The sequence below is a fragment of the Pleurodeles waltl genome, chromosome 5 (assembly GCF_031143425.1).
Source record: "Pleurodeles waltl isolate 20211129_DDA chromosome 5, aPleWal1.hap1.20221129, whole genome shotgun sequence".
Classification (NCBI taxonomy): Eukaryota; Metazoa; Chordata; class Amphibia; order Caudata; family Salamandridae; genus Pleurodeles; species Pleurodeles waltl.
The window spans coordinates 338,470,149-338,496,992 of NC_090444.1; the positions used below are offsets into that span (position 1 = coordinate 338,470,149).

Consider the following 26,844-nt stretch of genomic DNA (forward strand, 5'->3'; position numbering starts at 1 on the left):
TTTGTACACCCTATCAAGCGTGGAGATACGCATGTCCGCAGTTTCAACTTGTAAGAAGTCATCAGTTGCTTTCACCTCCAAATGCTCTTGAAGGTTCCGGCGAACTATTGTGACCTCTGCGGCGCTGTCTAGTAGCTCTACTGCCCACTTATTTTTCTTCAATAGAGCCCTTTTCTTGAGTGGCATGACGAATCCCAATTGCTGGCACTTTCTTCTTTTTGAATTGGGGTTTTTGTTGGGAAAGTTTCTCTTCTTTTTTAATGGAAACTGCTGAAGAGAGTTGTGATTCCTGTCTCGCTTTCACATACTCAGTTCTTCGCTCTGACCGCCCACCTTTCTCACTGTGTTTTTCCAGTGAGTCCTGAAAGGAACGAGATTGGCGTCTATCAGAATATTGATATCTGTCAGGCGTTTTTATATTATCTCTTATATTATTTCTGAGATTATATCTATTCTGTGGGGCTCTCCATATGCGGAGATTCTCCCCTTTCTTTTTTAGGTGTATGTTCTTTTTTAATCCCAGCATTTCTTAGAACCTTCAGGAGCTTGCTTGGTAGATACTTTATTAGATTTACCCTGAAACTGTGTTTTTTGGTTCTGGCCCCCAGACAATCTCGACCAATACTAGAGTAGGTCTTTTTGGCAGCTCACGTTCTTGATACTGTGGAGGAACGTCCCGGAGCCGCATGCGCACTGCTACTGCAACTGCTTCCCCTTTAAGTTTACTTAATAAGATTGAAAATACAATGGCAAAATTGCCCATAAGTTGCATCCCCAAGTCCAGGGCCGGGGCAGCCCCATATTCATCTTGCATTTGTTTTAACACTTCTGGTAGGTTGGCAAGTGTTGGTGTACTGTGTGCGGTAGTATAGAGCGTGGCAAATACCGTGCCCCAAATATTGCAGTTATCTACTGTGGGAACCATTCCAAATGGCAAGCACATAGTTAATATTTTATGCGTATCCTGAGGTCCTGTATGGGGAAATACTGCTTCTAGTGCATTTATTTGAGCTAACCAAAACAGAATCTCTTCTCATTTGGCGGGTACTTTACCCATGATCGAACGTAGAGATGCAGGATTAATGCCTGGCGTTACTGCAAGTGGTTGTGCCTGGGCAGCACGTGCTGGGTTTGTATTTAATGTTTGCATTACAAACTGTACTAATCGTCTGTATATTACTGTAAGCTCAGCATATAAGCGACGGACTTCAGCTACAGTCAAGGTCACTGCAGCAGGGTGTGGTGTATATGTGGCCAATAAAGGCCAGGTAGGACCATCATTATTTAGAGGACCTAACATGTAGAATTGTATGGGGTAGGGAGCCATCAAACCAATTATTATGTTCTTGACACCATAGAGGTATTTCTAGATATGTATATGCTCTGTATTGTGCAGGTATGTTTGCAGGTGTATAGTGGTGAAATGTACTTGTGTTCCCATCAGCTGCTGGAAATGTGACCCAAGAATAGAAAATGTCTGTTGTATAAGCTGGATGAGCCTCAACAACAAATGTAACTGGACCCCCCGGGCCGTTAGGCCATGTGCCCATAAATGTGCACTAAGGGGTGGTTGCATATTGACTGCCATTGCTACCTGTTGCGGGTTTGCCATGGTGAATGGTATATTTTTGTTCAGAGTTAAGCACACCAAATGGGGATTATCCTTTTAAAGTTTAAGCTTGAACAATCTGCACCATTAGTTAGGTACTCCCTAATTAACTCAGGAGGAAAATCCTCAATACCACGGACGTCTCCGTATATAGTACTGAGGTGTCTTTGCATGTAGTGAGACAGAGATACTCAGGAGGACCCGAAAATGAGTGCCTGACCAAACGTTGGCGGCGCCATATCGCATAGGTTCTCATTATCCTAATTAGATTACTGGATTCAGACGGCAGAATCACCTGTACTGTGGGGGACTGAGTCTGAACCCACTACAGGTGACACCTGTCGGCCTATTCCGGGGTTTTTTCCAGCTAACTATCAGTGTCTCATCTCCACCCAAGAGCAGGGATGATTGGGCAACTGGGCGCATGACACAAATGATTCCTCAGGGAAATCGTGGTCACTCAGATCACATCCGTTTCTCTCACTTACATTAGTCTCACATATGCAAGGACAATCAGTGGCAGAGTATAGTTCAATAAGGTTTTATTAAAGTAACTGCATCTTAGATAATAAAGCATGTAATGCAATGACTAGGACGAGGAAGCATGACAGGATTAAAACTGTGACAAGGAGAGTGAAACATAAAAATAACGCTATCATTTTGTCACTAAGACTGTTGAAAATAGCTCCTACCTAGGCTATGTTAGAGCACAGCATGTTAAGCTTTAATTCTGCCCTTCAGGTTCCCTTGGGAAGACATCATCCCTCATACCTGAGCAAGAAGCCTGTAGTCTAAATAAGCAGCTGCAGCGAAGCACTCAGCAATCAGCATACAGTCGTGGTCATCTGGCTGCGATCTCCCTCTAACATACATGGGTCAAAGTAGTGTTTTTATAATAAAACAGCTGATGTTCCAATAAAGGATCCCCACGTAAGAGTGTATATGTTTCTGTGAACACTACAGACAAAGCGTACCACTTTTGCCCGAAACCTATCTTTACTGCAGCCTTGAGAAACTCACAAAAGAAATGTTTAAAAACGCAATGCTAGCCTAGGCAAAGAACAGCTAGATAGAGAAAATAAAACAAGACCGCAAATGTGGCTATTCTTAAAATAATAAAACAGAGCTAAATAAAATATATCTGGGTTAAAGTGCACAGCGGCAGGCTTAGTTTGCTAAAATAACGTGTATGAAGCTATAATTAAAATGGCTACACAACAGTCTCACATGTAAGTTTGAGATGGTTTAGTGATAGACAGGGACAGTTACGAGAGCCCTGGTGAAGGCCCCTAGACCCACAGGGCTCATTGGGAAAGGCCGAAACATGTTGGCTTACTACTAGGGTCCCTTGGAACACTGTGCCCAAAAGAGACCCAATAAATGCGTTTGTTATTCATACCTTTGGTACCCTCTAACAAAGGATACCTTTGGGGTACACCAACAGGTATTTGTTTAAAAAGGGATCCCTGCTTTTATCCAGCTCATATTTTATATAAGTACTCCCAAGAATTTTGGTTGCGTCCACCCTGGTAGTATCATCTTACCAGGGTGTGGATCGACTGCCTATGATGAAGCATGTCACGATCAGTGGGTGAGACGTCTATTCCAATTCTTGGATGAATCCATATGCTGACTGTAGAGTAGCTCACTGATACATGACTGTTAGAAATGGGGTCTCTGGTTGGTAGTCAGTTTGCACTCTGTCCAAGCATGGACCCTTACTCTAGTCAGGGTAAGGGAGTTACATCCCTCAGACAACCCCTGCTCATTCCCTTGGTAGTTTGGCACACGCAGTCAGGCTTAACGCAATGTGTAAATTATTTGTACCAACACACACAGTAGTGCAGTGAAAAAAACACAAAAGTGACAACACCAGTTCAGAAAAATAGCCAATATTTATCTAAATCAAATAAGACTAAAAGGATAAAAATCTAACATAAACAAGCAAAGTTATGAATTTTTAAAGTTATAAAGAGCCTTGATCCATAGAAATCAATGGATGCATTGTTTTTATACAAAGTATCTTGTTTGCGTACAAAAAAAAAATCCATATGGGCGAGCGTGCATCAGAAAAATCAGCGATGCATCAATTTCTTACTCGCAAGTGAGGCCGTGCGTCGTTTCTTCTCAGGTCGGGTGCGCAATACATTGTTCTTCTCTCCTGCAGAAGAGCGATGCGTCGGGTCTGTGCAGATCCACTGTGGTATTGATGCCCAGAGATGATGAGGGTGAAATTCTGGCGCACAGTGGTGAAGAGCCGCGCTGCGTGGGTGATGCGTCAATTTTGGCAGCCGCACATAGGTGTTGAGTCGATTTCCCAGCTGCAATGCAGGTGGTGCGGCGATGTTTCAACTACAAAGCAGGTGCTGTGTTGATTTTTCTCCTTTGCAGCTCCTGTGCATGGGTTTCAGTCTTAGTTCCACCAGCTTCTCCTATCAAGAGACCAGGGACTGGATCAGGCACCACTTGGGAGAGAGACAGCAAGAGAGTCCAAGTGCTGGCAGAGGAAGTCTTTGATGGCCCTCAGACTTCATAACAGGGGAAAGCTCAGTCCAATCCCTTGGAGACACTTCACAAGCAGGAAAACACAACAACATCCAGTCTTTGTCCTCTCCAAGGCAGAAGCAGCAACTCCAGGCCAACGCAGCAAAACACACTCACAGGCAAAGGGGCATTAATCCTCCTCCAGCTCTTCTCATTGGCAGAGATTCCTCTTGATTAAGAGGTAATCTAAAAGTCTGGGGGGTTTGGTCCACTACTCATATCCATTTCTGCCTTTGAAGTAGGCAAACTTCAAAGGAAAGTCTCTGTTATTCACAAGATCCTGCCTTGCACAGGCCTGGCCACAGACACACACCAGGGGGTTGGAGACTGCACTGTGTGAGGACAGGCACAGCCCTTTCAGGTGTGTGAGCGCCTCCCTTCCCACTCTAGCCCTTAAGACTCAACAGGATATGCAGGTTACACCCCAGCCCCCTCTGTGTCACTGTGTAGAGGGAATTCACAAATAGCCCAAACGTCATTCTGACCTAGAACTGGATTCCACAGGAAGGCATAGGCACAGAATGGTTAAGCAGGAAAATGCCCACTTTCTAAAAATGGCATTTTCAAACTGACAAACTAAAAACCAACTTTACCAAAAGTTGTATTTTTAAATTATGAGTTCAGAGAACCCAAACTCCAGATCTCTAACTGCACCCAATGGGACACTACACTTAAATATATTTAAAGGCAATCCCCATGTTAACCTATGAGAGAGTGAAAACCGAATTTGGCAGTATTTCACTGACAGTATATGTAGAATACATCAGTGGATGTCCTACCTTTAACATACACTGCACCCTGCCCAAGGGGCTACATAAGGCCTACCTTAGCTGTGCCTTACATGTACAAAAAGGGAAGGTTTGGGCCTGGCAAGAGGGTATACTTACTAGGTCGAACTGACAGTTTAAAACTGCACACACAGACACTGCAGTGGCAGGTCTTAGACATGTTTACAGGGCTACTCATATCAGTGGCACAATCAGTGCTCTGCAGGCCCACTCGCAGCATTTGATTTAAAGGCCCTGGGCACCACTAGTGCACTTTACTAGGGATCTACTAGTAAATCATATATGCCAATCATGGAAAAGCTAAATACACAAAGTTTACACAGAGAGCACTTGCACTTAAGCACTGGTCAGCAGAGTACCAAAAACCAGCCAAAACACAGTCCAGCACACAGTCCAGCACACAGTCAAAACACAGGAAGCATAGGCAAAAAGACAGGGAAAACCTGTATGCCAGGTCTAACAGTGACAAATGGAAAAAATATGGATCTTCTCTCACTATAGTTTTGGTGGCTTAGCTACTTTGATGTGTATGACGGTGTAGTTTGGCAGAAATTAGCTAAGCATCTTTCTATCACTCTCTAACTGTGGGAACAGGTTTCTATATTGCAACAGTGAAACTCATGTTTTCCACCCAACGTTAGGTTAATGAAGGAATTTTGATTTTGTGAGATTGAGATATGAAGCAATATCACAACGCTGGAATACCCATGACTCAGTGGTGCTGGAGCAATTTTCAGATTGGATGTGCTGCCATCAGTGTTGTGTCACTGAAGTCATACAAACTGTGAAAAAGTCATGTATCAAGGAAAGAACAAGCCAGTGGTGCTTTGTGCTGCACACCGTCAAAAATATATTACTGAAGCATGGTGTGTAGCGAACTGTAGTTTGTAAACAGAACATTTTCCATTTAAATGGCCACAAAATGTATGTAGACGTGCAGTTTTATTGAAAAAAACTACACAAAGCACAAATGATGCATGGCAATCGGGTTTCAGTTATTATTTGTCATTTGCACACCACCAAGTGCCTTGATTTGTTTTGATCCTATTAAAATATTTGCTTGGATCACACTTTTGAATTACAAAGAATGTGTTTTATTTGTACTTTCCTAACAACTGATTTATTCAGAAATATTTGTAGAGTTCAAGATTTGTTTTGTGTGTGGAAAAAAAATGACGTCTTTCCTTTCACACCAGCAAGATTGTCTTAAGAACTCTTTTTATTGACATTTCTATAAGAGAAAACACAAAGTACAACACAAACTGTGGAGCTCACTTTCGGTGACCATATTTTTACATATGACATCAAGTCATCCACATGCATTGCATATAACCCTTAGGTTGGCCCTTCCCTCTTTAGCCCTCAATCCCCTAAATTTTTCCCACCCACCCTGTATCATCACACACTATGGGAACCAGATTTTTTTGTATTTCGCTGGGCACCCCCATCTCAGGTAAATCTGTTCCTCAGAGGCAACACAAATGTCCCTGGCCCTAGTCCAGCTGGAACTTGTGGGGGCAGATGTAGATCTCTAGTGATAGGCTATTTCTCTTTTGGCGATCATACTCCCCAACACAACCAGCTTCTTTCCAGCCCAATTACCGCCCCATCCTGACAATATTCCCAGTATTGCTATCTGAAGAGTCGTATCGATGGGTATGCCAGCGCCGTTGTTATGGCTGCCTGTACTTTGTTCCAGTATTTAGATATAATTGGGCATTCCCAATCCATTTGCCCTTATGTAGGTCACACCTAGTGCAATCTGGTGCAGGAGCCCTCCTCACCTCATTAGCGGTAGCCTCGCCAGTGTGAGGCAGACCCAATGAAAGTAATTAAACTGGATGAGTCAAAGTCTCAATGGGACCACAAGTTCCCTGGCTGCCATCTTTGCTTCAACCCAGTCCTCCTCCTCAAGTGGCCCCAGATCAGTATCCCATTTGTCGGAGTGCGCGTAGAAGTCAGGCATACTCATTGTCTGTGTTTTATATGTCTGCCAAATTGCCCTTTTTACCTGCCATTCAATGGTCAGAAGGGCCTCCAGCAGGCTAAATTTCAGCACCTCACAAAGGCATTCGCAGGACTGCATCATGGTAATTGAGACAGAGTGCTGGGATACCTAGGTGGAGAACTTCCAGCTTAGTTCCAAAGTTTGCCCTGTCAGGTTGAAGCCAGTAGGTCAGAGGCTTGGTATTATCGCCTATCTGCCATTACAGAGGGATTGTATGCATTTATTGATTATTGAAGGCCACGAAGAAATGGTTCCGGCCCATAGAAAGCAGGTCATTATGGCTTATAAAGTTAAAAAACCCTAGGGAGGGCTTATGTGTAGTTTTAAAGGGGATATAGCCATTGTGGCAGGTCAATCATCTTGAACAAAGCCCCTTGCCCCTTCAGTGGTAGCGGAAGCTTGCCTCATGTTTTGAGCTGGGCATGCAGGCGGTTGAGTCCCTGATTTATGTTCAGTTCCCAGCTATGTGCAGGGTTTAGGGAGATATGCATTCCGAGGTATTTGAAATGGGATACCAGTCAAAGTGTACAGAAGGCAGTGTAGGTTGGTGTAGCTGTGGGGTCTCCCACTGGGTGGAGGACCAATTTTTCCCAGTTGACACTGAGACCGGAGTCTTCTCCGTAGACCTCCAAGATAAGCATAAGTAGCAGTACAGTCTAGTAGGGGCGTCCTACATAAAACAGAGCATCATCGCTGTAGAGTGCGATGTGATCCCCGTGGGCCCTGTGCAACCATCTGGATCTATGTTGCCAGTGGTTCCACAGTAGGCCTAATTAGGAGTGGGTAAACAGGGCAGCCTTTTCATGGGCCTTGCTGGATTGGAAAATGTGAGGACAGGGCACCATTACCCCTAATCCTAGCCCATGGTAGGATATAAAGGAGCTTCATGTTCGATAGGAAACTTGGGACCAAATTTCTGCTTCTCGAGAACCCGAAAGTAAAAAAGACTATGTGACCGAGTCAAACGTCGCCTCGAAGTCCATCAACAGGATCGCCTACAGTTCCGCTGAGCAAAGTTCAGAAGCACCGGCAGGGGGTGCAAACAGTGCCTGGTTCCTCTGTGGGGTATGAATCTGTTCTGAACAGAAGTCAAGGCACTTGTGAATAAATAACATAGGGTCAGTAGTCCATGTATTTAGGATATCAAGTCCTCTTCCAAACAATCGGGAACAATGTAGACCTTGAAAAGGTTAGCATGACTCCAATTTATTCTTGAGATGGAAAATTTGTGTATTGTTAGGACAGAAAACAGCCAACACGTGTTTCGTTGTAGGAGAAAATGATCCCTGTGACTTCCTCAGGGCTGTAAAGATACAATTATAACTCAAAATACAAAAATAAACTTTAAGTCATGTATCAAGAAAAATATACAATAAGAAATAATATTCTTACGAAAAAATTATTTTACAGCAAGACCCACGTGACCTTGTGAAAACACATCACTAAGCACCCCCAAAGTAAACCTGTGACAACTTGTGTGTATTAAAATGTAAAGAGGCCACAATTGAGAATATTGATTAATTGAATACCTAAATACAAGATTCAATGAAATAATCCATTGTTTAGTCCAAATTGAAAGTACCATGAAAGTCATGACACCAGCGTGAAGAATAAAACCATTGGAAGCAAACAGCCCAAACCACTACAATCCAAAAACTATGAAAAGTGTAAATATTAATCCAAAGTGCAAGAAGGTCGTGCTGTTTTCTGTCCTAACAGTACATGAATTTTCCATCTCAAGAATAAATTGGAGTCATGCTAACCTTTTACGGTCTACATTGTTCCTGGTTGTTTGGAAGAGGACTTAATATCGTGTATACATGGATTACTGACCCTATGTTATTTATTCACGAGTGCCTTGACTTCTGTTGAGCAGGCTGTATTTCTCTTGAGAAACTTTGGAGGAGGGGGGAGATCCTCTTGCCAGGAGCACCGTGCTTAAGACTGTTTGTATTATGTACTAACTTGGTGATTTTTTTGTGAGCGCTTTGTCCTATAATCTTCTTCCCATTGCTGTTCCTTTTTGTGTTACATGAATCTGTTCTGGTCGCACTGGCCAGGGTGTGGATCACTGCCGCCAAATAACTGGCCAGCACCTTAGCCAGTATTTTGGCCTCAGAATTGGTTAAGGAAATTGGCTTATACATAACACAGTCTGTTGGTGTTTTGCCCTGCTTGTGAATAACTACCACGAGTCCCCCTCCGGTCAGATAGCAAAATTCCCTGCCTCAGAGATTCTTCTAAGAGGAGGCAAAACTGTGGAGTTACAATTGTCACGTATCTTTTGAAACATTCCATTAGGAAACTGTTGGGATCTGGGGTCCTGCCAAAAGGCACGCTACTAATTGCTTCTATAATTTCCTTTTCTAAGATCGGGACACCCAATGCCTCCCCTATTTTCCAGTGAGAGCCTGGGGAAGAGTAGACCTCTGACAATGGGCTTTATTCCATGCTTGTGATGCCTGTGCCAAGTGAGCATATAGTGCCTCATAATAGCCAGCAAAAGTGCCACTATTTCTTGATGATCAGTGACCAGATCATATTTTCCGTTTTGTACACAAAGGCCAAATCGCATTTCCATCTCCCTACGAGCCAGCCAGTGCAACAGTTTGCCAGCTTTACCATAACTTAGTGTTTAGCGTCTCCCTGACCACTTCCAGTCTGTGCAGTGTGGGCTGGCTTGCGTGGCATCTCCCTCCCAGTCCTCAGCTGTCTGCTCCAGTGCAGCAATTTCAGCTATTTGTGACTTTTGTGCTTCGCGGTGTAGAAAATAATGTCACACCAATCACTGTTTTCAGAGACTTCCATAGTGTAATGTCAGATAAAACAGAGCCCATGTTAAGGGCCAGAAACCCTTCTTTGACCTCCCTGAGTTCGTCTTGAGGCTCGTTTTCTAATTGGAGCCAGGTGGGCATGCGCAATATACCTCTGGTGTGCCAAAAAAAGGTCAATGTGCCTTTGAAGTTTGAGTCTGGAAGGGTAAAGGAGCAAGTAGGAGATTTGAAAAGCTCCAAGTTTCTGCTTAACATCTGGGCTGTGAGGGTGAAGTCCGGAAACAACATCACCTTAGCTGAATCACAAGTCAATTCCTTTCATAGCCGGACTGTGAGTAGGATGGCATCTGTCAGTGTAGCTGTGGATCATCTTGATAATGGGGCACAGTGGTGCTCCGGGTAGTGGTCAAGGCGCCAGGGAGTGATGCGCCCTTTCCAGTACAAAGCAAGGTGACAGCCTCTCCTCTGAAACCCAGGTTCTGAAGAACTGTTCCGACCTCGCACCCTCCGCACCCACCAGGACCCCGACTAGACGAAGTTTGTTTCTGCAAGATTGGCCCATTGAGTCCCAGGCCCTGCTGTCCAACCCTGCAACCGTGTTAGATTTGTTTCAACTCTTTGCAGACTAGTCACTTCGTCTTCCACAGGTGAGATGTAAGTGTCTACCTCTGTAGTACACTCTGCCAATTTTCACAGATCATGGCAGAGGAGCGACACCTTTATCGCCAACCCACTGATCTTGTCTTCTAATGTGATTTTGGAGTCCTGAATGGCTTAAAAGATTAGGGCAGATTTGTCTCTCTCCTATCTCTTCTGAGGACACAAGAGTCTTGGAGTGTTTGGTAAAATATTCAATCTTTCTTTGAGCCATGGTCCTCTGTGGTTTATCTTTGCACATCTTCCATTTCCTGGTTTTCCAGGGACCTGGTCTTTTGTGGGCAATGTTAGGGTCTCCTCACCAGGACTAATCGTGTGTGGGCACTAGTGAGGTGATTCCGCCCAAGGCAGCTGCCAGAAGGAAATGGGTGAGAAAGGAGGATGCCTAGAAGCTGTCATCTGCGTAGTCGTTCCAGGTCTCTGCAAGAATTTGGCTATGTTTGCTTCTCATTTTTGGAGTTGCTCCCCCTCTGATTGCCCAACTGTTTGCTCGTCTCTCCTCTGCCACCATGAGGCTCACAAGACTAGGGGCCCATGGGGTGCCCGGCCCACCTCTTTCCACTGGCTGTGCGTTCTGTATGTGTGGGGCTGATGCTCCAAAAGAGGGGGCAGAAGAATGGACGCCAAGTGCACGACTTCACCACCCCCTCATTACCAGCCACCAGGTGACTCACTGGAGACTGCTCCCCATGGGCTGCTCACAACTCCTGTAGTATTGTGCCAGCCCCTTCCTGTCTCCTGCAGAGCATCAAGTGATTTCCAACTCAGGGAAGGTCAGATGCGCACTGCCGCTCCCAAACAAGCTGTTCATATTTCATGTGTCTCCCCTATGCAGCTTCCAGCGTCTCCAGGTGTACAGGCTAACCTCCTCACTCACCCTCCAGGGTGCCCGGTGGCCTCCAGAAATCATGTGCACCCAGAGCTCATACAGGATCTTCGTGGGCAGAGCAGGCCCGGCCAGGCACCTCCCATTTGGGAGAGCAGGTTCTCCCGCTCACCCTTGGGCCTCGTAACATGCTCCAATTCCCTACTCAAGAGGGCCCTCACTGAGCTGCCATGCTTCTGGCACCGATCCTTGTGTCGCTCCACAGCGACCAGCCGTCTCCGGCCACCAGCGAGTTCTGCACCACCAAATCATATGTGGAGGCATCTCCATTGAGGCTCGACATTATAAACCACTTGCTTGGTGAGAGCTCAGCCATTCATGGTGGGGTTCCAGATCTCACCCCCATCTGCCATATCCAGATCATTTAGCACAAAGTGGCTCGGAGCCTTAGAGCCTCAAGTCTGCCATCTTGGGTTGCCAAGCCCCACCTCTCACATTAGCAGATTGTCAGATAGTTCATTTTACAAAATCCTATCAGTTGGCAGACAGAGAAAGAAAAGTAAACACTAATCTCCATGTTAAAGAATAAGCAGAATAAGCAGAATAAGCAATACTTTTTTTTCAGAAGACATAGCCTAACATTTGACCTTCGTGACAAGATAAAAACAAAACCTAAATTTGTCTCTATTGCTCATTCACCTTTTGAACTCCTGCATGGATATTTTGGGGGTGCTGTAGCACCCCCAAACGTCCCCGCCACACACACCCACCCAACTTCCAACGCCTATTTCCCGACTTTCATGGTCATGGGTATCTTTTCTGGTTTATGGCAGTCTGGTTTCCTACATATTGAGCAGGGAAAACTGTCCAGTCACCAGTGCTTAATTTGTAAATAAAAAGGTGTTGTTGCCCAAAGCCCTCCTCTTAAACATGCGGCTGCTGCAATTAAATGTGTGAACACAGAATACTAAGGCAGCAGAATCTTGAAGCCATCTCGGGCCTCTTCAATCCATATAAAGCCACTCCCTGCCCCTTCAGCTCACTCTTGCAGCTTTCTGCTTTCTCCCTTTGTGACGCTTTTTCATTTTTCCCTTCCTCTGTCTTTCCCATATGTGTCTTTTGCTCGCAGTAAATGCTTGAGGCAGAAAAATAAGCCCCGGCCCTCAAAAATAGGTGCCGGTGTTCAGCACCGGAAACAATAAGCACAAATTAAGCACTGCCAGTCACCCAAGTAGAAAGAGGTTTAGGCATTTTATATATTCTTTAGTTTCCTCAGTTCTGTTATTTGCTACATTTAGCTTAGAAAGTCGGTGTACATTTTCCTAAGCGGGCTAACAGTCACTGATGTGATATATGTGTAACCTGCAAGCAAAAGGTTTATGCTCCGGCATGGTAAACTTTGAAATGGTAGAAGTGCAGAGAGAAACAAGTCAAAACATTTGAGCCTTGTCAGACGTGAACTGACGAAACTGCAAAATAGGGTGTATCTTATCATGCGCGATACAACTTGGCGTAACATTGGTTTAACATTGGTAATCACTTACTTAAATTGTGAACATTCCCAGAATACTGCGACCTATTGGCTTTGCCTATGCTTGTTCGGCCCTAGTACTACTTCTAGTTCTTCGCTCTACCTCCGTTTCCCCTTCTTCTTTCCTATTAAGTGAACACTTTCTTTCCTGTTTACAAAACAAAATAGCTTTTGAACAGGGTTGCCTGGAGCTAAGGGATCAGCTTCTAACTTAAGACAGGAAGGAGAGTGAAGGCCATAGAACTACAAGCAGACTTATACCTGTGGGTGTAGTTTAAAGAATGGTGGGCGATTTGTTTTACTTTTTTTTTTATGCAGATGCCAATCGCAGTGCAAACATTTTTCTCCAGAGGATTCGCAACCTCCTACCACACATGGGGAAAAAACTCAAGATGAAATGCATACACGGTTCCAATTACAGCTGCCTAGCCCCGAGTCAGGAGCCACACAATGAGAATTACAGAAATAAGCCCCTGCAGCTCGTCTGCAAAGAATTTACCCAGCGGCGGCTGATAAGGTATTCTGCAGTTTGTTACAGCCTTTTCTTATGCAGCTGCAGAAAAAAAACACATTACCAGCAACCGCAGTTATTTGCTAGTCTCTCAATGGAGCAACGAGCTTATTAAAGCGCTGTGGGGATGGGAAGACAGTGTATTTGGAATTAGGTTTCCCGAATGACACTCGTGGTACAAATGACACTCATTGTACAAGAAACATACTGCCACATATGCCCTTTCCTGAAATTCACTTGTGGAGCGAGTTCTCAACTGAAATTTCGCTATGCAGGCAAACATTAAAAAACACAGGTCTCATCGGTTTGAAAGGCACCCAGCACTGTCGCCTCATCTCTTTACATATAATCACACCCTTTTTCTATACACTCTCCTTCTCCACCAACATTTTAGGGTGCGAAATAATGTTGCAATGACTAGTGGATTTGAAGTAGCCCATACCTACTAGTCGCTGCCCAATAAAGGCTTTAAAATTAACTAAAAATCAAAGCTTTAAACTTAACATAAATCTGGTTGTTTCTCAACCTTTTAAAATGGAACACAGTCTATGCATTTATGCTGCGTCATTTCTGTGTGGTGCACCTGTTTTACATATGTATTTAACAGTGTTATAGAGCACTCCTGCAACACAATGGTATTCGCGCACTTCACGGTCGATATAGGCCACAGTACAATGCAACTGTGAAAAAGACACATGGATCAATCAGCCTAGCGATTCTAGGTACTGTAGGCCCTGCACTATGAGCAGCTGCGAGAATATTTAATTTCATGGTATGGCGAAGCATTGTACGGAGCAGATGGAAATGGAACAACAATATGGTATTTCATGCAGTCTAAAAGCAGCAGAGCAAACAACTCGACTAAGACCACAATGGCCTTCCTACTGCGCTCTTCAAATGTAATATTCTCTTCTGATCAGTATAATTAAGGCCGTTGTTTAATGGGTGCATTAAAACTAGAAACCTTCTGGTCTCTTGGCCCTGTTCAGTTTTACACTCCTAATACAAACAGAAACTCTCAAACAGACCCTAAAATTCATAGAATGATTGCCCTGATTGATAAGAATATCAAATTACACACTTTCCCGCTATGAGAAGATCTGAAGAATGGATTAATAAAATTCACCTGATCCCAGAGATTCAGATAGACGTCAGTGACGGCGGGGAACAACTGATAGCAATGTTGGTTGAGCCCCACACCACTCCTGGCAGCACTCCACTATATTTTCACTGTAGATTTTCAAACCCATTTTGATAGCATAAACAGGAATTTACTGTGAAGCAAGCTGTATTGATACTACTTAGGGCCCTACAGAGACTATCATGAAACCCGGGGTTGTGTCAAATTAAGGAGGGGCAATTATCTTTCTGACCCAATAAAAATTAAAGGGGGCTTGAAGCAGGGTTTGTGTTCTAGACCCTTTACTTTTTAATTTGTATGTTGCAGACCTACGCCCCACTTTCGGGAATTATAAATTCTGCCCCCCAGGTTTGGTGGTAATTCATTACAACTTCTACAATAGGTAGATTATACTATCCTTCAGCGCGTTCTTAAGGCATTGGAAGCCTATTGGGATAATAACTTCCTGATGGTGAATGCCGAAAAACGAACGTAGTAATATTCAGTAAAGGGCTTCAAAAGCACAGCTCCTGGACTTATAAAGGATCCCCCCAATTAACAGAGTCAAAGTTTATAAATCTCTCGGTATATGGCTCCATCAGTGAGTTGGAGGTGACTGTCATCTTCATCTAAATTGAATCCAAAATCAGGGTCATTCTTAGCTGCACTGTTTCTAATTAGTTGACATGCGCCTCTCTTTCCCCCATTTTGAAATAATAAAGGCAAATTTTCTACTACCTCTTAGTTAAATTAACAAGGTCTTTTATGGCAAACTATCTTCCTGGTTAGACGTCACTGTAATTTACATAAATTATTTTTCCTCCCACACTCAACACCATGAGCACAGATAAGGTTAGAGTTTGGCCTAATAAAACCACAATGGACCTGAGAAGCAGAAATAATATATGTTTTTGGTATAAGAACAAAAATGCCAGTCCTGGCTCTCTTGTAAAGCTATCTTATATGAGAGATGAATTATCCAAAAACACCTAACAAGACCTGGTACCAAAACATGAAAACTGCTTTAAATAACCTAGGCATGGAACCTATTTGGGACCTAGGTTTGCCATACTGTCATTTGATAACGGCATGGAAAACAGAAATTAAACATATATCCATTAAAGAGGATTTAAATAGGTTTAGCAGCAGCAAAATGCTTAACTAGGTGGATAATCTGTATGCAAAGTTAGGAAGCCAACCATATCTTGCAAAATAAAATGTATAATTTGATGCTGAGATTTGGTCCATTAGAGTTTAGCGAGGTCTATCAGAGTTGGAAAAACAAGGCATGGCGTAATCAATGATTTTTGTGTAATACTAGATCAATCCAAGTGTCTCATTATCGTTGATCTTCCAGGCCCTAAATACTGACATAAGCATTTTGTTGAAGTCAGCTTTTCTCCAGATTAGTGTGAGAACATTTAGGGAGGCTGTCAAAAAGTGTCTGAACTGCAATGATGAGTGGCTTTTGGCAGGTTTTGCCTATGCAGGCGGCCGTACACAAATACCTGACTGCATTAGTAGATATGTGTAGGAAGGTAGCCTCTTTCTAGCCTAGTTACCCCCACTTTTGGCCTGTTTGTGAGTATGTGTCAGGGTGTTTTTACTGTCTCACTGGGATCCTGCTAGCCAGGGCCCAGTGCTCATAGTGGAAACCCTATGTTGTCAGAGTGTTTGATATGTGTCACTGGGATCCTGCTAGCCAGGACTCCAGTGCACATATGTTTGTGGCCTATATGTGTTCCCTGGGTGGTGCCTAACTGTATCACCGGTTCAGGGGACCCCTTAGCCCTGCTCTGGCGCGAAACTGGACAAAGGAAAGGGGAGTGACCACTCCCCTGACCTGCACCTCCCCTGGGAGGTGTCCAGAGCTCCTCCAGTGTGCTCCAGACCTCTGCCATCTTGGAAACAGAGGTGCTGCTGGCACACTGGACTGCTCTGAGTGGCCAGTGCCACCAGGTGACGTCAGAGACTCCTTGTGATAGGCTCCTTCAGGTGTTGCTAGCCTATCCTCTCTCCTAGGTAGCCAAACCCTCTTTTCTGGCTATTTAGGGTCTCTGTCTCTGGGGAAACTTTAGATAACGAATGCAAGAGCTCATCCGAGTTCCTCTGCATCTCTCTCTTCACCTTCTGCCAAGGAATCGACTGCTGACCGCGCTGGAAGCCTGCAAACCTGCAACATAATAGCAAAGACGACTACTGCAACTCTGTAACGCTGATCCTGCCGCCTTCTCGACTGTTTTCCTGGTGGTGCATGCTGTGGGGGTAGTCTGCCTCCTCTCTGCACTAGAAGCTCCGAAGAAATCTCCCGTGGGTCGACGGAATCTTCCCCCTGCAACCGCAGGCACCAAAAAGCTGCATTACCGGTCCCTTGGGTCTCCTCTCAGCACGACAAGCGAGGTCCCTCGAATCCAGCAACTCTGTCCAAGTGACCCCCACAGTCCAGTGACTCTTCAGTCCAAGTTTGGTGGAGGTAAGTCCTTGCCTCACCTCGCTAGACTGCATTGCTGGGAACCGCGACTTTTTCAGCTACTCCGGCCCCTGTGCACTTCCGGCGAAAATCCTTTGTGCACAGTCAAGCCTGGGTCCACGGCACACTAACCTGCATTGCACGACTTTCTAAGTTGGTCTCCGGCGACGTGGGACTCCTTTGTGTAACTTCGGGTGAGCACCGTTTCACGCATCCTCGTAGTGCCTGTTTCTGGCACTTCTCCGGGTGCTACCTCCTGCTAAGAGGGATCCTTGTCTTGCTCGACGTCCCCTCTACCTCCTGGTCCAATTTGCGACCTCCTGGTCCCTCCAGGGCCACAGCAGCGTCCAAAAACGCTAACCGCACGATTTGCAGCTAGCAAGGCTTGTTGGCGTTCTTTCGGCGGGAAAACACTTCTGCACGACTCTCCACGGCGAGAGGGATCCGTCCACCAAAGGGGAAGTCTCTAGCCCTTTTCGTTCCTGCAGAAACCTCAGCTTCTTCTGTCTAGTAGAAGCTTCTTTGCACCAACAGCTGGCATTTCCTGGGCATCTGCCCATCTCCGACTTGCTTGTGACTTTTGGACTTGGTCCCCTTGCTCCACAGGTACCCAAGATTGGAAATCCATTGTTGTTGCATTGTTGGTTTGTGTCTTTCCTGCATTATTCCTCTAACACGACTTCTTTGTCCTTAGGGGAACTTTAGTGCACTTTGCACTCACTTTTCAGGGTCTTGGGGAGGGTTATTTTTCTAACTCTCACTATTTTCTAATAGTCCCAGCGACCCTCTACAAGGTCACATAGGTTTGGGGTCCATTCGTGGTTCGCATTCCACTTTTGGAGTATATGGTTTGTGTTGCCCCTATCCCTATGTTTCCCCATTGCATCCTATTGTAACTATACATTGTTTGCACTGTTTTCTAAGACTATACTGCATATTTTTGCTATTGTGTATATATATCTTGTGTATATTTCCTATCCTCTCACTGAGGGTACACTCTAAGATACTTTGGCATATTGTCATAAAAATAAAGTACCTTTATGTTTAGTATAACTGTGTATTGTGTTTTCTTATGATATTGTGCATATGACACTAAGTGGTACTGTAGGAGCTTCACTCGTCTCCTAGTTCAGCCTAAGCTGCTCTGCTAAGCTACCATTATCTATCAGCCTAAGCTGCTAGACACCCTATACACTAATAAGGGATAACTGGGCCTGGTGCAAAGTGCAAGTACCCCTTGGTACTCACTACAAGCCAGTCCAGCCTCCTACAGAGAGTGAGACCATCCTCGATTTGCCTAAACCAGAACATAGCAGTAAGCATATTAAGGCAAACTTTGTCCCCTGCTCTAGAATGGAAAATGATGAGAAACCCTAAGCAGATTAGGTGTTCGACGCTTGGGCCACTGTAGAGCTACAGGGTTTGTTAGTTGCTGGAGGAACTACCTGAAATCTTTTTTAGCAAGGCACACTTCGGAACGAACCCAGTAACAAGTCAACAAGGGAGTGGTCGGAAGAAACAATCGTGGCTGGGACTATGTACTGTTTTAGAGTTATCCTGTGAATTGTGCACCATTTTTAGTGGTCTATAGCAATCAGACTTGACACAGGACATGGAGGCAGAAGATCATTCTTAGCAAATGTCACATTATTTTTAGAGAGAAGGGCTTCTGTATAAGAAATACTAGAAGATTTAAAGGAATTTCCATGGGTAAAGTTCCCCTGGAATGGTGGTAGTATGCTGAAGGAATCTGTGGTAACTGGGTGCTACTGACCTGAATTCAACAAAGCAATCATTTCTCTCCACCCCAAACCTTGGAAAGACACTCACCATTTTGTTATCTATCAACATATATGCCTGCAGAAGGTAGTATCTACTCTCATAAATTACTCATAGGTGGACTTTGTACCTGGGCAATCCTCCAGGCATCATCTTAGAAAACTCTACCTGGATTTCTGTAGCAGATTAAAGAGGATCAAGGCTTAGTTTCAAATTTCCCTGGATGTGGAGAAAGCCTTTGATCAAGCTGTTTGGGCTCTTCTGCTCAGAACATTTGGACGAGTGGGTCCTGGTGCTAGCTTAATTTCACAAGTAAAATGGTTATATACAACTACTAAGCACATATTGATTATGGGGTGGGGGATTCTTCTATGAAGAGCTCCACATTAATAGGGGGGAGCAGAGAAGAGTGCCCCTTTACCCGCTTTCTGCCTTCACTGGGGCCCCTCGCTGCAGCAAATCCACAATCTCCATTCACTGAGGAAATTGTACAGCTGGCTGGTGAAACTAAGTTACCAATGTACAAGGAACAGATCTTGTCCTCGGAAGCAAATCCCTGAACTCTCCCCGGTGAATGTGATTACTTAAGGCTTTCTATTATTTTAGGATTATGCAATTAATTGGAGCAAAAGCAAGGCATTATATAGGTTGTGGCAGGTGCAATACTAGTGGCAGTGGCAGGCTACAGCTCTAAATGGTTACCTAGTAAATTAAAATATTTGCAGATACTGGTAAACATAGACCTAGAGAAAATGGTACAGGATAACTCAAACCTTCTGATAGTGAAGGAAAAAACATGACTTCACCCATAAACCCATTTATGAAACCCAGAGTCATTGCTGAAGGGAAGGCACACTTTTACCAGAAGTCCAGAATTAACCAATTTAGGGGACTTTAGATGGGCCAGAAATCACATCGTAAGTGCCCAATTCTACACTCAAAGTGGGCATGGACCCATGTGATTTCCCATATAAATCCCGCCAATAACCAGGAATAATCTGCATTGAGCAACCAGATCAGACACAGATACTGCATTCTGTTTTACCATTCACTAAAACAGAAACTGCACGTTATAAGAAGCTCTCACAGACGGGTTAATCTACTACAGCATTAAAATAAATTTTTAAAAAGCCAAAGGGTGTAGGAATAGTAAAGTATCATGCATGCTCAAAACACACATTTAACCTGGTTTATCAAAAATCACAAACAGTGTCTTACATTTAGAAAGTAATCGCTTTACATCATGCTGTACAGCCAGGCATTTTGAAAGGTAAATTGCTAGCCAACCGGGATACTAAAAATATATTATCAATAATGCTAATGTGTGTAGAAAATTGTATTTTCTTAATAAAATAAGGAACACTGGGAGCTCTTTCCTTTACATTGAAACAATCTGAACTTAGGAATTCCATCAAAGCTGGTGGAAGCATACACTGCAGAGAGCGGAGAAAGTCAGTGCAAACAGAACATTAAGGCTAGATAAAATGATATTTTAAAACGGAGATCGTAAACACAGTGATCGCTTCAACTGGGATGATGATTCATTAAGAGGTATTGACTTAACGTTTAGTGACTGCTGACAACAAATGCACACTTGCATGACAGTAGAAACCCTGTTGAAAATATGCTGCAGTTCGACTGATGTCAAGGAGATGTGAAAGGTAAGACTGTAATACAGATACGAATTATTGAACATGGATTCAGCAGAGGAAGAGTAAACTAGACTAATTAATACAAAAAACCCCGGCTAATAAATCAAGTGTAAAATAACCCTGGAAGCATAGAAACCTGAACCTCTGAACTCTGTCCAAACCAGAACACTCGCATCATTCAATAAGCCAATAATATTGTTGTAGTAACAGATCATTAGGCTAATGCGCTGGAAAATCAGCAGCCACACTAGACATTGTGTTTGTAATAAATACTTTTCAAACAAGGACATAAATCAGACACCCTTACTTACAGCTGTGCACATCACCCACCCGTAATTGTTCGGGAAAGTGAGGAACCTGAATGTAATAAAACACTCACCATAAGATAAAAGCAATTTAACACTCTCTAATTTCCCGTACTGGGCTGCGATAAACAGAGGTGTGATTCCAAAGTCATCTTGGCACTCTTTGTCAACCCCTTGCTCGAGAAGTAATTTCATTATGTCGGTAGAAGCCTAAAAGAAAGACAATTTTGTTAAAAATATATCTTTAAGACAATCAGCATTTAGACCTTTGTCGTGGAAGGCCTACTACCCATAAAAGTAATCTCTTGCATTCTAGGTTTTTATGCAACACAATTTTATTTCTTGGAAACACGAGGTACGGTAGTTAGAAAATGCCTGGTCATACTTTGTATTCACATGCCTGTCATCGGAAAATCAAGTATTTAATGTGTGTGCTACCTTTATTTAAAAGCCACACAAATATTTCATTAGCATAAAATGAAATGTTAATGGTAATCTTTGACTTTTGCATAACCAAAGGACTATTAATTTCTAGCTAAATTACCATAATCCAAGATAAACACATTCACATTGTTTTGCTGTATCGAAAACAAAAACGACAGTATGCATGGTCCTTTCCCTCCACTTTTTTGGATTGGTTTCTGCTGGCATTGGGACTGTTCTCTCTAAGGCTAGCTGTCAGCCTCACAGCATGTGTGTGCTTCCTCTACAGATTTAAGGTAAACATTGGTTACAAACTATTGGCAACTTAACTTTTCAGTAAAGCCTGACTTAGTTTCACACACTTCAAGTTCTTATACATGTTATATATGGATAAGTTACTTACCTGTAAATCCTAGTTCTCTTCCAGGAGTATCCTCATCAAAGTCATAAACATTGAATGTTCCCGCCCTTGTGCGGGGACCCCGGAGCATATATAAAATACACACATATTATACATGTGTAAAACAGCAATGCAGGCTATAATGTTAAAACAGGCTAAAATGCTTTATTTCTATGAAGTTTTTTTTTTTTTTTTTTTTTTTATATTATAAAATTACAATAGAGAATAAATATCTACGCAAGCCCCCAAAACTGGGCTTATGGAAGCAAGCAGCAGTAAACTCTAGAGAAAAAGAGAAAAAACTGCATTGAAAAACAATGGAGCATTCTTAGCCAATAGGCTGCATGCAGGTTAACACAGGAGAACCATAAAAACGTTGGCACCGTGCCTTTAAGACCCTGAGCACCTCCAGTATCCCACCATGCCTCAGGGGTGAAGGAAAGGTGACAGCTGGTTCACAGTTAGGTCAGTTCTCTTTACGGTGACAATCTGTGTAACTGATTCAAAATACAGTCTGTCCTGCACTTCTAGGAGACGTGCGTCCGGGGAGGAGGGTGGGTTGTTTATGACTTTGATGAGGATACCCCTGGAAGAGAACTAGGATTTACAGGTAAGTAACTTATCCTTCTCTTCCAGGGGATCCTCATCAATAGTCATAAACATTGAATAGATTAGCAAGCCCATCCCTAAACCCTGCGGACTGTCCGATAGAAGTGCAGGAATAGATACGTATTATGCAAATAAATTTCTCAGAGAGGCCTGCCCCACTTGGGCATCCGCTCTTGCATCTGAGTCTAAACCGTTATGTCTAGTAAACGTATGCACAGACTTCCATGTAGCAGCCTTACAAATCTCAGATATTGGAACATTGTTAAGGAGGGCAGCAGTAGCCGCTTTTCCCCTTGTGGAATGCGCTTTAGGCCTAGCTAGTAATTGCTTATTAGCCAGCTGGTAAGTATTAACAATACAAGAAATTATCCATCTTGATATCGTTCGTTTAGATGCTGCCTCTCCTGTCCTCAAATGACCATAATTTACAAACAAGCGGTTAGAGTGTCTAATCGATTTTGTCTTATCCAGATAAAATTTCAGCACTCTTTTCAAGTCTAAGGAGTGCAATGCTTTCTCTGCCGGAGTCTCCGGATTGGGAAAGAAAGTTGGTAAAGATATAGTCTGATTGATATGGAATTCTGACACCACCTTCGGAAGGAAAGATGGGTGAGTTCGCAGAACCACTCTATTGTCATGAAAAACCGTGTACGGTTCTTTGGAAGACAAAGCCTGGATTTCGCTGACCCTCCTCGCTGAAGTAATGGCCACTAGAAAAGCCGTCTTCCACGTAAGGTGTTGTAAAGAGGCCTTATGTATAGGTTCAAAAGGAGGGCCCATAAGTTTTGTCAATACTATGTTCAGTTCCCATGGAGGAGAAGGTCTCCGAAGGGAAGGAAAACATTTTTTCAAACCTTCTAAGAAATCCTTGACTACAAGTATCGTAAAGAAGGATTCCTTAGAAGGTGACTTGCGATAGGCTGTAATAGCAGACAAATGTACCTTAATAGATGATACCTGCAGACCGGACTTTGCTAGATGAAGCAAATAGGACAGTATGACATCCTCCTGAGCCCGTATGGGATTATGACCCTGTTGACAGCACCATATGTAGAATCTCTTCCACTTAAAAGCATAAGAACGCCGCGTGGAAGGCCTTTTGGACTCTTTCAAGATGTTCATGCACTCCTGTGAGAGCCGTAGGTGCCCATACTGCAGGAATTCAGGAGCCATGCTGTTAAGCTCACAGAGGGTAGGTTGGGATGCAGAATTCTGCCCTCCATTCTGCTCAGAAGATCCGGTCTGTACGGCAGCCTCCTGTGAGGTTTTTCCGACAGGTTGAGGAGATCTGTGTACCAGAATTGACGGGGCCATTGTGGCACTATGAGAATCATTCTGGTTCTGGATCTGTAAAGTTTGTTGATCACTGCCGGTATGAGGGGAATCGGCGGAAAAGCGTAGAGAAATATCCCTGACCAGTCGATCAACAGGGCATTCCCTCGAGATCCCGGACGGTAGAACCTGGATGCGAAGTCTGGGCATTTCTTGTTTACTTCGTCTGCGAAGAGATCCAGTTGAGGCCGACCCCATTGCGCGAAGATGTATTCTGCAACTTCGCCGTGTAGGACCCAATTGTGAGCGTCCTCTAGGTGTCTGCTCAGAAAATCTGCTTCCACGTTTTGCTGACCTGGCAGGTGGACCGCTGTAAGTGACATTCCTCTGGCCAGGAGCCAATGCCATATCGCTTGGGACTCTCGAGATAGGGGTAGGGATCTCGTTCCCCCCTGTTTGTTCAAATAATACATTGTGGTTGTATTGTCCGTTTGTATTAGGAGAGTTTTCCCCTGAATTAGTGGTATGAAAGACTTGAGAGCCAGATGGACCGCTCTGAGTTCTAGCAGATTGATGTGGTACTGCTTTTCCTTGTCTGACCACAGGCCCTGAGCTTGAAGGGGACCCAGATGAGCCCCCCATCCCTGAAGAGACGCATCCGTACTAGGGTGTCGGATGGAAGTACCTGGTGAAACGGAGCACCCACTGACAGGTGAGGTCTGTGCATCCACCATCTCAATGATTGAAGTGCTACCGCCGGTAGTCGCACTCTGTCCTCCCAGCGACCTGTCCTTTGGCTCCAGTTGCTCTCCAATGCCTCTTGGAGGGGCCTCATGTGGAGTCTGGCATTTGGGACAATAAAAATGCATGATGCCATGGAGCCCAGCAGCGATGTCACCTGACGTGCCGTAGGTGCGTTGGCTCTCAACAGGTCCTGACACTTCCTGTCTATTGAGGATAGTCGTTCCTCCAAAGGATACACTCTTTGGAGCTCTGTGTTTATGATAGCTCCCAGGTAGTGAAGGTTCTGTGTTGGACTCAAGGTTGACTTTTGGTAATTGACCTGAAGACCTAGAGACTCGCAAACTCCGAGCACAATGTCCCGATGGCTTCCTGCCTGCTCCGGAGAAGAAGCCTTCAGTAACCAGTCGTCCAGGTATGGATATATGAATATCTTTTGTTTTCGAAGATGCGCCGCCACCACTGCCATACATTTCGAGAAGACACGTGGGGCAGATTTCAGGCCAAATGGTAGAACTCTGAACTGGTAATGCTGTAACGCTACTTGGAAGAGCAGGAATTTTCGATGTTTGGGAGCTATTGGGATGTGAAAATACGCATCCTGTAGGTCGATGGAGCACATCCAGTCTCCCTGATGTAGCTGAGGGAAAATCTGGTGAAGTGCCAGCATCCTGAACTTCTGTTTCCTTATATATTTGTTCAGCAGCCATAGGTCCAGAATTGGCCTGAAAACACCCTCTCGACCCTTTCTTCGCCACCAGAAAATAACGGGAGTAAACCCCCTTTCCTCTGTGCGCAGGTGGAACCTTTTCTATGGCATTCTTTTTTAGGAGGGCGAGAGCCTCTTTGCGCAGCAGGCTGAGATGAGATGGATTGCCTTTGGTTGGCGGCAAGTGTGGTGGAGGCTGTTTGAAAAGAAGAGAGTAGCCATGTTCGACAATATTGAGCACCCATTTGTCTCTTGTGATAGAGTGCCACTCGTGAAGATAAGCTGTAATACTTCCCCCCACCGGAGTGGTGTACAGTGTTGAGGGAAGCGAGATCTCATTGTTTGGTGGGTGCTTTCGGAGTGGACTGCTGAGGTCTACTTGACCCTCGCTCCCTTGTGTTCCTTCGCTGAAAAAGAGGGCGTCCCTGTCGTTGCTGTGACCTTTGGGACCAGTGAGGGGTTTGAACCCTCTGCTGGAAAGGGCGCCTGTCATAAGGCCTGTACCTCCGCCTGAAATCTTTCTTTCTTTCCAGGCCCACTGCCCTCATGGTATCCACCTCGGTCTTCATGCGGGCCATTTCCTCGTCTGCATGGGCACCAAATAGAGAGTTCCCGGCGAGTGGGAGATTCAGGATGCGTTGTTGTGCTTCCTGCTTTAAACCAGTGAGCCTCAGCCAGGAAGACCTCCTTGCACAGATTCCATGCGCGTACCCATGTGCAGCTAAATCCGCCCCATCTGCTGCCGCGCTGATAACCTGGTTGGATACCAGGCATCCTTCTTGCAGGATCTCTTGGAAATCTTGTCTGTCCTCTCTGGGCAGTTTCTCTGTAAATCTATTGAGAGAGTCCCACAGAGAACGATCATACCTACCCAGGAGTGCAGAAGCACTGGAGACTTTCATTGCCGAAGCCGCCGTCCCGCATATCTTTCTCCCCAGAGAGTCTAGATGCCTGCTCTCTTTATCCGGGGGAACCGTGGATGATGATGCCACCGAGTGGGTCTTTCGGGCTGCGGCTAATATTACCGAGTCCGGTGGCGGATCCTTCCTTAGGAACAGAGGGTCCTGTTCGGGAGCCTTGTATTTTTTGAGAATCCTAGCCAGGGCAGATTTGAGCGAGGCTGGGGCCAGAAAAATGTCCATGGTTGGCTGCAACAAACCAGGCACTAGAGGCAGCAGCTTTTTTGATGCTGATCTCTGTTGTAGAGTCTCAAAGATGACTGATGAGGAGGTAGATGGCTCTGGAACTTCTATGTTTAGTTTCTGCGCTCCTCTCAGCAGCACCTCGTTAAACGTGGTAATGTCATCCACCGGTGAGACCCTAGCAGGTGGTGAATCTGTTAGGGTGGGTGAATAACGCCCGACAGATGATCCTGAAGACGACCAAGAGGGTGATCTTCTTCGTGAACGAGACCTGGATCGTCGTTGAGAACGAGACCTGCTGCGAGACGCTGTAGCAGAGCGCCCAGGTCTCGCGGCCGGTTGACGAGGAGCAGAACGAGCCCGTCCTGCCCTTGCTGTCGGTGATGGCGTTCTTGGTAGGGAGGCAGTAGGCGAGTACATTCGCGAATATTGCGAATCTGGAGAGGCCGCTGGTCTGTTAAGGCTCTCCAGCCATCTTGGAGATAGATTGATGGGCGAGACATGCCCAGATGATGCCGCTCTTGACCGAGAAGAGTCGCTCGGTATGGAGACCACTGGAAATGGTGCGGCCTTGTCTGGCGTGGGGCGATGTTCTACTCCCTGCGGGACAGGTAAAACCTGTGTCGACGTCGATGGCTGAGTCGACGTCGAAGGGCGCCCCACCGGTTGTTCATGCATCGACGTTGAGTGTTTCGCCGTTGAGTGTCTCGACGTCGAACGGCGATCTTTGGACCTCGACCTGCTCGCCGTCGTGTGCCTCGACGTGGAGTGGTGGGAAGCCGACGGCGGATGTCTCTCATGCCGTCGTGGCGATTCGACGTCGTGTCTCTTGACGTCGGGGGGCGCACAGCCTTTGGCGGCGACCGGGCACGCCGGCGATGGCTCGACGTCGATCGGCGGGCTGCCGTCGACGGAGACCTGCCCCTGCGATGGTGTTGCCTCGACGCCGTCTCCTTCGACGTCGGGTGTGTCGA

At 45.0% G+C, this 26,844-nt stretch overlaps 1 protein-coding gene across 2 annotated transcripts in view; it reads right to left on the reverse strand.

Annotated features, from left to right (window-relative positions):
* The window catches only part of ASB3 (ankyrin repeat and SOCS box containing 3), a 381,448-nt gene that overhangs the window by 176,915 nt on the left and 177,689 nt on the right, over window positions 1–26,844 (reverse strand). For both annotated transcript variants that reach the window (XM_069234074.1, XM_069234073.1), the window contains one exon: window positions 20,649–20,784. In XM_069234074.1, the coding sequence (XP_069090175.1) occupies window positions 20,649–20,784 (136 nt within the window). The remainder of the gene's footprint in view (window positions 1–20,648; window positions 20,785–26,844) is intronic.